General features: G+C 39.8%; 1 protein-coding gene across 1 annotated transcript in view; it reads right to left on the bottom strand.

Moving 5' to 3' along the window:
- Positions 1-260: 260 nt before the first annotated feature.
- Positions 261-12,373, bottom strand: part of KLHL42 (kelch like family member 42) — a 19,028-nt gene continuing 6,915 nt past the window's right edge. Inside the window, exons 2-3 of the mRNA XM_006912713.3 lie at positions 9,692-9,885; positions 261-5,475 (exon numbers count right to left, since the gene is read on the bottom strand). Of these exons, the coding sequence (XP_006912775.1) occupies positions 5,024-5,475; positions 9,692-9,885 (646 nt within the window). The 3' untranslated portion in view covers positions 261-5,023. The remainder of the gene's footprint in view (positions 5,476-9,691; positions 9,886-12,373) is intronic.

Raw genomic sequence — 12,373 nt, 5'->3', positions numbered from 1 at the left:
AATTATAAGGATTCCAAGAGCTTCCTCCCAGAGCCCTCTTTTGCAAACTCTAACAGCCTTCATAACCTGTGCTGCCCGCATTGGCTCTTCCTTCCAATAGGATGACCACCTTGCTAACTGGTCAGTGTTAGTCTGGCTTTCCCTGCAAATCAGGAGCTCTCCACCAGCGGCGGCCAGTCTCAGGCTTCACCTATTTCCTCCAGCTCTGGCACAGCCCTGAGTACGCAGCTGGTACACAGTACCTAATGAACAACAAAAACTGATTTAGAACTACTTTATTTGAAGAGATTTTCTTCTATAGTTCTAAACACAAAAAGAACGCTTTTTCAGTGAGTGCTTCATAAGCATCATTGTATTTAAATGATATTGTTTACATTTTAAGCCACACGTGAAATTGAAGATTCAATACAACCTTTTAAACAAAGTTATCGGTCATAACAAAACATAACTATTCATTCTACAGATTATCATTTTTCCTAAAATGACTACTAGGTATGAAAACATCGTAGAGACATCTAAAGAGCCCCTATGAAGACTTTTTTTTTTAGAAAAATGACACAATAATGCAAATTATATTTTCCTTTTCTTTACTAGTAACAAACGATGACATCCATTTGAGAAAGCACCGGCCAAACCTACCAAAGTATTTTCAACACACTTTTGCTTCTCAGAATTGACAACTTTTACATTTAGTCTGTCTCCTATAGGAATGGATAAAAATGGTTATGTCAAGTGCAGAAGTCAGCATGTGTAAACTGGTGTGTACTTTATATCATGTTCCAAAGTTAAGAAAATGAAAAACAAATACTCCTATGTGAATGAAACATAAGGATGGAAAACTAACCTTTGATAGTTATCACAAAGACAAAATCAACTGACTTTTAGTCTAGACTAGTGTCTAAATGACCATTTCTTTATTAATACTTTTTGTGAAAGTGTTTTAAAGGCATAGGTTAAAATGCACATGCGAACAGCTTGCCTCTCTCCCAATACTTACTTCCCTGGCTTTGCTCCTTCTTTTCACAGGCTCAAGGTGCTGAGCCTTCAGCTAGATAGGCTGTGGTGCCTAGTATGTATTTTTAAATAAAGCAGATCACGTAATTTTTTTTTCAAAAAAATGAAGTACATAGAAGACTATGAAAAGTAGTGAGAAAGAAACCATACCATAAAAAAAACCAAAAACATGATGTTCAAATTTAGAGAAAAACTGGTTCATGATGATTGTTAGTAGACATAAATGGGCAGATTAAACCAGGACTGAAAGGGCAGCCAGGCCAAAGAGCCCTAGGGTGCCTGACAAAAGTGAGCATCTTTGAGAAGGATACTGTAGTTACGATTACGGTGAAGGTGAACATTTTCGTAAAGCAGTAAGCTCTTCAAGGTCAGAGATGGTAGCTTATTTACATCTGCATCCCCAGTTCTTCGCATTGTCTTGCACATAAGACATTCGGTAAGTATTTCCAGGAACCAGGGAACTGAGCTGAATTAGTTCATTGCTTTCAAAGCCATTTTGAGTGGTATCTACTCACCTAATTCATTCACTCTTCTGTCTGAGGCAGGGATGACAAATAAACCTCATCTCTCTCTGATGGACTGGGAATAGATGCCTGGAAGCATTGATGACCCGGATTCTGAGACCAATTCCTGGCATAGAGGAAAGGTGTGCCACTCATTCTTAATGCCGCCTTGAAAGAATGGTGGCACAGATGTTATATATTCCCCATCTCTGGTCAACGAGGAAGGCACTCAGCACTCACCCATATTACCTTTCTGTTGCTATGCTGCCTCTGCATTAAGCGATACTCATTAAATGCTGGTTGACCAGAAGGCCAAGGCCATTCCATTCAACTTACCTGTGTGGCCAAACAGGTAGAGTTATGATTTTACCTGCAAATTTGAAAACATGGCATCCACAATGCTCAATAAATAATTGTTTACTTAGAGAGAACAGGTGTTTACTTGATTTCTCTCTTTGTAGACAAAAAGCTTTGTCCATCTCAGTACGACTTTAATTAAAATCTAAGGCATTTGGAATTACTTGGGATTTTGGTTCAAAAAAATGGCAGAGTCAAACTCTCTTTGGTATTTGTGCTTAACCTCGATCTACTTATTTCTTACTAGTATCCATAACCTTCTCAGTACTTCATTGTTATGACTTAATCAATACTATTGAAATAATCAACTCTTACACATTCATCAGAAAAACTTTTAAAGAACTTGAAGGGGAGAAAACTCTGAAAACAAGGTTGTTTAAAAGAAAGCTAGAAGGAATAACAAAAAGAACCAATAACCTCCCTCTTCCAATCCACACTCAGGACTCCTTCTCTGCCATTCAGACCCTTTTTAGTAAAATAGTTGCTTCTGGCAGGATGACTACCAGTGGGGGTCCTGCCAGTAACTCCCCTCTCCATAGTGGGAAGTCAGCGCACCACAGAAGCATTTCGGAAAAAAAAAAAAAAAGATAAAGCATTTAGAGAAAGAAAGCAAACAGAGGGATATTATCTAAGAGCAAAATCCTGAAGGATGAGGAGAGAGATTCAAAGAAACTTTGCTCTCATCACAGGTAGAGTCTTTGACATAACATTGGCACCAACAAGAGAACAAAGCTGAATTAAAATTATCCTCAAAATGTTAACCCAGCTGATGTGCATGGCAGGAAGGATGATGTCCCAAATCCACAGATCTGTTCCTATTGCACACTCTACCCTGCCCAAGCACTGCTGGCAGCCCAGAGTCCAAAACCTTATTAAAAGTCTGTGTATCTTTGAGAGAGCTATTATATGCCAGTGCACACACACATACACACACATGCACACGCACATAAATGCACACACACACACACGAAACCTGATTTATAAAAAGAGTTTTGAGGATCAGAGTACGCCTTCACTTGGTCCAAGAATCTAATTGTTGGCATTAGGAAAACAGACCTCGAAGAATGTAATCAGGAAGTAAACTGGTTGGGAGGACTAATATTACATTTTATATAATGTGGTTATTTACAAGCTAATCTCCAATTCTTTGTCCAGAACTAATGCAACCAGCTAGAATCTTAAAAATATATAAAGTTAAGCCTTAAAAAAGTTAAGCTCGGTGACAAGAGAAGTTACACTATCTAAAATAAATTAGATTTTTAAATACCTGTAATGAAATTATAGGTCACTAGAAATTCAATTCTATAATGAATATAAATTAATATAAACCTATTAAAGTACCATTCCCAGGAAAATTTCAGGTCAGAGTTTAAAAAGAAAAATAACGGGCTAAGTATTTGAGAGTAAATGGATGTGGCTTAGAAAACTACAAATAGTGTTCTAAGCAGAGTACTGATAAGACTATTTGGCGACAAGATACAAAGATCTGTCTCCATGTCTACTATAAAGGCTTAACACGTTTTACCTAGTAGAAGCATTCCTGAAAAGTTGTGCAAATAGAATTTTTACAACCAGACCCTTATTTTAAATCTACTAGGAGGCCATGGTCGTAAAGAAACCCTGTAGTGACTCTTTTGATAAACTGAAGCACTCTGTTGAAGTAATCGACTCCTCTCTACTACACGTGCACAGTGAATGCATACTGGAGGCACTCGGTAACTGTCTGCTGGATGCATGAATTTGCCAGCGACAGTTTTTCTACGTGACTTTCTTAAAGTGAGGCACGCTGTAACTGGAAGGTTAGAACAAAAAGATGGAATCCAGCTCACGGTGAAACTGATTCCATTACTAAAGATCAGAGAATTTCAGAAAGTGTTTTTCATTCAAAACAAAATTTCAATAAGCACGTGTATACATTTTTAAAGAAATGCTGGTCTACGATTGGCAGAAGCTTTTATCTTTCGTTAACTGACTAACTGAAAACAAACAATTACTTGAGTTGGGTTCCATCTGAATAACAACTAAGGCAAGTAGAGCTGCTTACCTAATTTCAGAAATACCACCGGATGCCATTCCACTTCTATAGGAGCTATCTCCCCTTCTCTCCAGCACAAATGTTTCACAGCTATCGTCACCTCACCTCACAAAAGCAAAGCGAGAAATAAAAGGCTAAAATTAAATCAGAAAGATGCCTGCTCTAAATATGACAAGGTTATTTTTCGACCTTAAAAAAAGAACTGAGTCAAATACATTCAATAAAAGTAACTATTAAAGGCAATTGTTTTTCTTATTTGGTATTTCCTTCCTGTCCCATTTGAATGTAAATTTAAGACTCAACTTTAAAAAAATATATCCATCCTTTTAAACAATATATCCTCTCTTCTAAACGATACATAATGCCTAGCAATGTAACTTAGCTGACCACACAAATCTGCAATCTGCCATATAAATGAAGCCAGGTTATATCTACCTATTTACTCAGCATTAATAACTGCAAAAAAAAAAAGACTGGAAAAATAGTTGAGAATGTTTTTATGCAAGTTTTGGGGAGGACTGAATGCTTGCAAGACTTCACTGTAGGGTTCCATCATTTTAAGTTTCCTGGAAGGCATTGTGCAAATAAAATATCTAAACATAGAACCCTATTTTAAACATAGTGGAAGTTTATGTGGGTATAATTGGGAGTGAGGAGGGGAGAATGACAGTGTTAATATAAACATTTGTCGAGGAAATTAATAACAAGAAAATCTCTCACTTAAGGTATTAATAATATTCCAAGTGACCTAAATAAAACAGATTTTAAAATCATCTTTACCATTCATGCCAATTATTAAGCAGACATAATGGCTCTTCCTTTTACTGATCAGTTTGTCACAGGCCTAAGAGTATCATATTTGGATGAAAATGTTATCATGGATTTGCTCCCATAATTTAAAAACCAATAATTAAAAAAATAATAAAATTGGTCTCTTTTCTCCACAAGTTTTCAAGTAATTAGTTCAAGTAAGCTTATTTACAGCTGTTGTATACGTGATCTACTTTAACAGTTTTCCCTTTAAAAATCAGTCTCCCTTGAAATGGGACACTACAATTTTTTTTTTTTTTTTTTGTCTCAAACCAGGTTTCTTTTAAATATTAAGTCAATTCAGTCATGTGTCTGCTTTATTGGGCAGATAAAGAGAAGAAACCAGCAAGTTATGTCCAAAGGCTGGGAAACGCCTAAATGCTTCCCAACTATCCGAAAAGATGTTGTACTTGAGGAAAACCCGATGCTCCAAACTGGTTGACAGGGTGACGTCTCTGCTCATGATGTAGATGCCATCGTTATGGAGCGCACAAGTCAAGTTAAGACCTGATTTGGACGTGTTCTCCTTGAGGTAGAGCCACTGCCGGGTGACAGTGTTGTAGGACTGCACAGTGAGCATGTCCTCGCTCTGGCTGCTCCTCCGGTTGGGCCCCAGTTCATGGAGACATCCCCCCACGATATAGATGGTCTCCTCGACAGACACCATCTGCTGCTTGCGAATGTGGACATCACATGTCTCAAAGAGTGTCCAGATGTCGGAAGAGGGGCAGTACTGCAAAATGTTCATGTTCCGGTCTGAAATGAAGAAAGAAGCCAAGTGACAACATGGCCATGAGTAACACCACTGATTGCCTAGGCTGTATATAAATGTCTACCACCACCTGAATAACTTGATAACACAGACACAAAACTATTTCAGAGGAGCAGAGGGAAAACAGTTTTGGAAACGGCTGGGAGGAGATGTGTTTAGAATTGTCCCCACTCACCTTGCATTCAAGCATGTCCCCTCCCTGGGAGGCTCTCAGAACTAGTAAAGCCAGGGAGGTGAGCAGCTGTGATTTGGGCACATCCCCTCCTCCTTGGCACCGTTCAGAACCATCAGCCCAATGTAAAGAGAACTGGAGCCTCAGAATCCTCATCAACATCCGCAGAACTATTGATTCCTTAATACAGAGGATCTATTCTTAACAATGGCTTCTACTTTAAAATAGACAAGTGAGCCAAGCAGGATCTTCAGGAGCTATCTAAAGTAGAGGACATAAAGCTGCAAGTCAAGAAAAACGCAAGAAATGCAAGAGAAATGCAATTTTCACTTGGCTTTCGAGTCATAGAATGGCTTGGCGATTTTGTTTCCCAACTCTGACACCAGAGACACATGGGCAAAAGCCCTTTCCTCTCCCCAGCCTACCTCACAGGAGGTTAGTTATCGTGTGAATAAAATCAGACAGGAGATGAAAGACTGCTCTGACATTATTTTGAATTAACAGTGTTTTAAGGAAAAACATTTTCTGCTCTTTTCGAAAAATGCTTGTGAAACTTAAAATATCTATTTTCATTTTTCTTTTTTTAATTGTTCTCTTTTTTCCCCTTTTCTTTTCTCCCCGGGGAAAAAATTGAATATATTAGCCTCAGCAGAGAAAAAAAAAAATGCTCTGAGTTATCAGAAAGAATGAACTTTCTGTTTGTTGTAGTTTTTTTAAACAAATAACAAAATCTATCAGTGTAAGAGACAGCTCAACTTGGGAGCTGACACACTACTAAAATATTCTAATTGCTGCAGAAGCTGGTAGCAGCACTTCCTCCTGAGACTCCCATAGTTAGCAATGATCAAAGAGCTCCACCACTATGTCTGGTACTGAGTCAAGTGCCTCCTAAGAGGGTACGGAGGACCTGAAAGGAGACTAAGCCTGTGTGTGCACATATCCCCAATCTGTAGAAATTTCAGAACTGTTATAGCTTTAGGGAATCGTTCTTCTGTTTCTCACCCAAACTAATACCTCTCTCTATTTTTTTTATTGTAGCCATTGTAATACAGCTCCTGCTAGGAGACAGTGAAAGGGAGTTTGGTCACTAACCTATCAAAAAGTGCTCCTTAGTAACCTGGCTTCCCACTGCATGAATAAAGGCCTTATTCTAGTGAAGCTTCAATGTATTTCTCAGTTTCAGGTCTGAAGGTCTTTCCAGGTCTTCTGTAAATGTTTTCTCTCCTCACCCAACAAGGGCTCAGACCTGATGAGGTGGTTTGAGTTGAAGGATCTTTTCACTTTTACATTTAGTATTGATTCTGAAGTTTAACAAATCACCCTTCTTCCCTTCAGTTGTTACTATTACTAGAACTGAATTTCTTTATATTTCTTAAGCGCCTGCTAAATAATTAAAACAATCAAATAGCTATTATAAAAATCATGAACTACTACTTATTAAATTTTAAAAGTCTCACCTAACTTAAGACGTCAGCAAGCTAAGAACACAACTTTAAGTCCCGAATTTCTTTTCATGACAATTATGATTTAAGTACAAAGAACTATTAGGAAGTGCTGGGAAGAGTATAAGCAGAGGAGGAGGGAGGCTTTGGAATACAAGGAACTGGCCTGCCCTCTCATCTTAGAAAACTAGTTTTCAAGGCTTACACAAACATCCATCCACTCACATCACCTAACCATCCCATCATGGGTATTTGGCTTGGGGAAACTGGGACAGGAATCACAGTGGGTGGCCCAAGTGAAAAAGGTACATTAGTAGTGGCTTTTGAAACTAGAAAACACACAAGCAAGGGTTTTCCAGGTCAAATCTAAAGAACATTTACTCAGCCAGGGTCATGGAAAAACTAGGAAATCTACCAGCAGACTACTCTTTGGGTTACAGTGTTGGTTATTAGTGCGTCACAGCTCCTGGTTAACAGAGAAGCCAAGAGATATGTGTGCGTTATGTCAGCCCACAGGGTGCATTCTGTGTTACAAAATTGAGGGAAGAATCAGAATTCTTGAGATGTTCACAAGTAAATAACTGTCTTTACTTTCCTAGGAGAAAAGACACACACAGGAATTCTCTGGAGGCTGTTGTCTAGTTAAGCATATAAAGTTGACCCCTGTAACCTGAACACCACTCTTGAAAGTAAAAGAAATGACTGTTAGGTCTTTTTTTTTTTCAATTATTTGTAAAGGAAAGGCTGGTAATTATCTTCCGTGGAGAGTTACTACAGAGGGACAATGGGAATAGCTCCAAAAGGGATGAAACCTTGCAGTGAAAAAAAAATAAAAAAGCTCACTGCTTCCCATGCACTTCTCGTCACTGCCTCTCCTTCAAAGTATAAATAGACATACTGCTAGTAGTGAGCTGAAAGGTATCTTCAAAAAGGTATGTCCACTTCCTAACCCCCGAACCTCCGATTGTGACCTTATCTGGGAAAAGGGTTTGCAGATGTAGTTAAGAATACCAACATGCGATCATCCTGGATTACTCGGGTGGGCTCTAAATCCAATGAAGAGTGTGTCCTCATGAGAGACAGAGAGGAAAAGACACAGGTACACACAGAAGAGTAGGCCTGTGAAGATGGAGGCAGAGATGTGTCACACAGCACTAGCCAAGGACACCTGGAGCCACCAGAGCAGGAAGAAGCAAGGAAAGAGTCCCACTCTCAGAGGGAGCACGACCCTGCCGACACCTGGATTTCAGCCTTCTGAACCCTCCAGAACTGTGAGAGAACATGTGTGTTGTTTTAGGCCATTAAGTTTGTGATAATTTGTTATATCAGCCCCGGGAAACTAGAACACCACTGACCATCCTCCCCACCAAATCAACTGTTTAGAAGTACTCCAGAAGGGTTCATCAAAATCTTTTGCTGTCGCACACACAAAAAAAGGTAAATCAGGTACTCATAAAACACCTTACATTTAACTTTTTCCTCTAACATAAATCCCCTAAACAAGGCACATTTGGTTATGGTGAAAAAAATTTTTGTCACCTACACTATATTAGCCTGTGGACTTCTGTCCTTTACAAAGTTATATATGGTCACATGCAGCCTACTGGAGCCACCAGCATCATTTCTCCAAGCTTGTTATCAGCCAGAGAGAGCTCTGTCCTGCCCACATCATACCAGTGAGGAGGACAGCTTATTTCACTACGTCAGATACAGTGGGACTTCTATTACTTCGATGTGGCTACAAGTCCTAAGAGTCCAGTTATACCTTTTCTATAAGTTCTGGGCATCACACAGTCAAACAGACCAAATGAAGAAATAAGTTTCCTTGGCCAGGAGCTAACTTAGAAACAATTGCTTTAAGTGCAGGGAGATAGAGAGAGAGAAGAAAAGGCACCCCTCCTTCCTGGTGGTCCCCCATTGTCCTTCTTACCACAACCACGTTTTTTCTCACTATCAAGTAGGAAGCTTCCTACCAAGAACACCAGTATTAAAACCTGCTGGAGAAACTTTTTATTTCCAAATTATTAACTATAAAATGCTCACTGAAAAATGTGGAAAACACATATGTACAGTTTAATAAATAGCACAACCACCTCCCACCAGAAACGAATCCTCTCATATTTGTGTTCTTGCTCCTCCTATGATGGGTGAACAAGAAGAGTCCAGACCTAAGTGCTCAAGAAGGGAGAAGACGAAAACAAAGATCTGTGAGGACACTCTGGCCCTAAACTGCTGGGTGGGGAGGACTCCGTGTGTGTCAGGGGGAAGGATGTGAGTTACCCAGCCAAGTCATAAGATGACAGACTACAAGGCTGGGTTTCCAGAGCAGAAAGAAAATACAGATTTTCTTCACAGCTCCTCCTACCCCGGTTCAACTTGCATGCTCACACAAAGGCACCAAAGGCCCCTCTTGTCCAGACCACTCTGTCATACAGGACTTGCTTCCTTCTAGACATGTAAACATACAGTGTGTAATGCACAGAATCACACTCATGCACACCAGAGCACTCCCCTGGCACCCCTGCCCTTCCCCAGGCTGCCGAAGCTTACATATACGAGCACCACTTACTTGGCCCCTTCACTTACCTCTGGTCGTATATCCTCCAATGACATAAATCTTCCCCTTACACTCACATGCGGAGAACTCAGCTAGAGGATTTGGTAAGGGTGCCACAAAATTCCACGCATCCTGCTCAGGATTGTAACACTCAACGTTAGAAACGGCCTGCCCACCAATGGCATAGAGTTTTGAATTAACAGCCACAAGTTTGAAGTTAGACCTGAAAGAGAGACACAAGGGCCCACAAAGTCAGTTCTTGCGATCATTAAGAAGACAACAGCATGGACTGCTAAAGCAGAATGTGTAATCTGTTGGACATGTGAAGAAAATTAGCCCTCCAAATTGAGTGCCATTCCGCCTAGGACAGAGGAATGACCAAATGGCATCTCAAATTTCACTCTTGTCCCCCAAAGTCCACAAGAATGGTGCATTCTCCAAACTCTAGCAATTGAAGGTAAGCAATTCGATATAACAAGGACTGATCTTGCTCAGCCTTATACCAAGAATCAAAGACACTTTGTATACACTAAACTCTTTAAAAACCTTCTTTCAGGCGCAAGAGCAACTGGTCAGGGAGAAAAGCACCCACCTCACTCCCTCGTCTCTCTACTCAAAATGTTCATCCTACTTTTCTTACAGTGTGGGTAGGCTCCATCCTCGGTACACACCAGCACTGCCTACACACCCACGCATGTGTAAAGTGTGGCTGCTAAAGGCTGGTTCAGAGACCCTATTACCATGAGCTCACCCGAGAACAGAGTTCCTCACTCCTCCAAAAGAAGGCATCTTTTATGGGGCTTTGTAACATATGAGGTGGCCTCTGAACTAATTAAAAATATTTTGCCCCAGCATTCTTACAGTATTTATACATATTAACTCAACAAATACTTATATCAACAAGTGCTCACTCACTTATCATAATATTAAATAATTTTTTTAAAAAAATACACTGGTTTCAAGCCCCATATTCAGTAACAGAATTAAATGCTGCTCATTGGCTTCAGACACTAGATAAAAGTCTTACGACTTTTGAATTAAAAAGGCAAAGTTAATTTGTTTCATTGTAGCACACAGGGACTAATGGCCAGGAAGGATAAACATTTGGAACTGCTGGTCAGTCTATCATGATATGTGCAACAGTCTCAAGTCTACAAGATTATGAGCAGCAGCATGATGCAAAGGAAATTCCTGGGGCACAATCAGGACACCCAGATTCTAATCCCAGCTCTGCCGATACCAGTTTTCTGACCCAGGCCCAACCACTTCATTTCCTCATCTCTAGCATGGGGATCCAGATAATTGGAGCTGATGGTTTATCAGAAAGTAGTACACAGAGGTAAGACACTAGCATTACAATTTCTCTGTTTTCTAATATTTAAAATAAAGAAGGTGGACCAGATAAATTTGGAGGCCACATCTAACCACCAACACAATGATTTCTCCCAAAGTAACAGTATCCTAAGAAAAAACAATGAGGATAGAGGCTGCAGATGAACAAAGGTATATAAGAGGGTAGTCTAAGAAGCAGCAATGAACCAGTAGTCCAGGCCTGATCTCCTAACAGGTGTTTAATTTACACTGATGCATCATGATATAGAATGTATGTGAGTGATAGCCACCTACTAAAAAATTAAGACTTTTTAAGGTGCCTGTAATGTTTATATTTCAATGTGCTTTAGTTTAGATTTGTTTTTCAAATCAGAGAGTGAATACTCTTCATCGAGAACCCCATACTGTCCATTAAACCCAGCCAGCCATTCAATTTTTCATGCCAACAGACCTCGCAGGGGTGGCAGTTACTGGGGGGTCCCTGGTTTGTGTTGCTTACCTTACTGCCAATGGTCCTTAAAATCTGACCATGATGCCCTCTCTATTTGTGCAAATTTGAGGACCCAAAGGAAATAAAGCTTGTAAATAAGCACTAAATTTTACTAGCCCACAATTCGTTTTTGCTCCCCATAGATACACAGATAGTAAATTTTGTCAGATCAAAACAGTTTTTAGTATTCATCCAGCATAATCATTTGTCCTAAGCAAACATGGAAGGGGCTTCTTTTTGAGGCTGAATGAATAGGCAGTTAAAAGCAAATTCCATTTCTCCAGACCCCAACATGCTCAAATTCACTTGAAGAGAAGGGAAACATTTTCAACACTGAATTTATTTTAAGATGAAATTGCCACCCCCAAACAGACCATATAATGCAAAGGCAAAATGCTAAGGGTTATGAGCCCAGACTTGTACAGGGAAATCTCAGCTCCACTATGTAACAGCTGTGTGACCTTGAACAAGTCACTGCATCTCAATTTATTTGAGCCTCAGTTTCCCCAGCTGTGAAGTGGGGATAAGAAGAGCACCATATCACACATAGTAAGAGCCGAAAAGGGTAACACTTGCAGAAACAAGTCACTAGAGGGAATGCTTTCCTGCCTGCCATAAGCCTAAGTTTCTTTACTTTAGGAGGGTCGGTTTCTCATTTGTCAACCGCAACAGTTACTGGCCGTAATGCGTGCTGGGATTCTGCACAAAGTGCTCTCTTATCCATAAATTCTTGCCATTTAGAGCCTCACTTCCAACAACTTTCTGAAAATAATTCTTCCACTCTTCATTGCCTGAATGGTAAAGTTATGAATCCAAGCTATCGATTACTTTAAAAATTATCATCTCTGCAGTGTTTTCTTAATGTTGATCCCTGACATAATACATTCAG

The sequence above is a fragment of the Pteropus alecto genome, unplaced genomic scaffold (assembly GCF_000325575.1).
Source record: "Pteropus alecto unplaced genomic scaffold, ASM32557v1 scaffold103, whole genome shotgun sequence".
Lineage (NCBI taxonomy): Eukaryota > Metazoa > Chordata > Mammalia > Chiroptera > Pteropodidae > Pteropus > Pteropus alecto.
The sequence above is the reverse complement of the archived record's forward strand: the minus strand, read 5'-3'. Positions and strand labels throughout refer to the sequence as shown.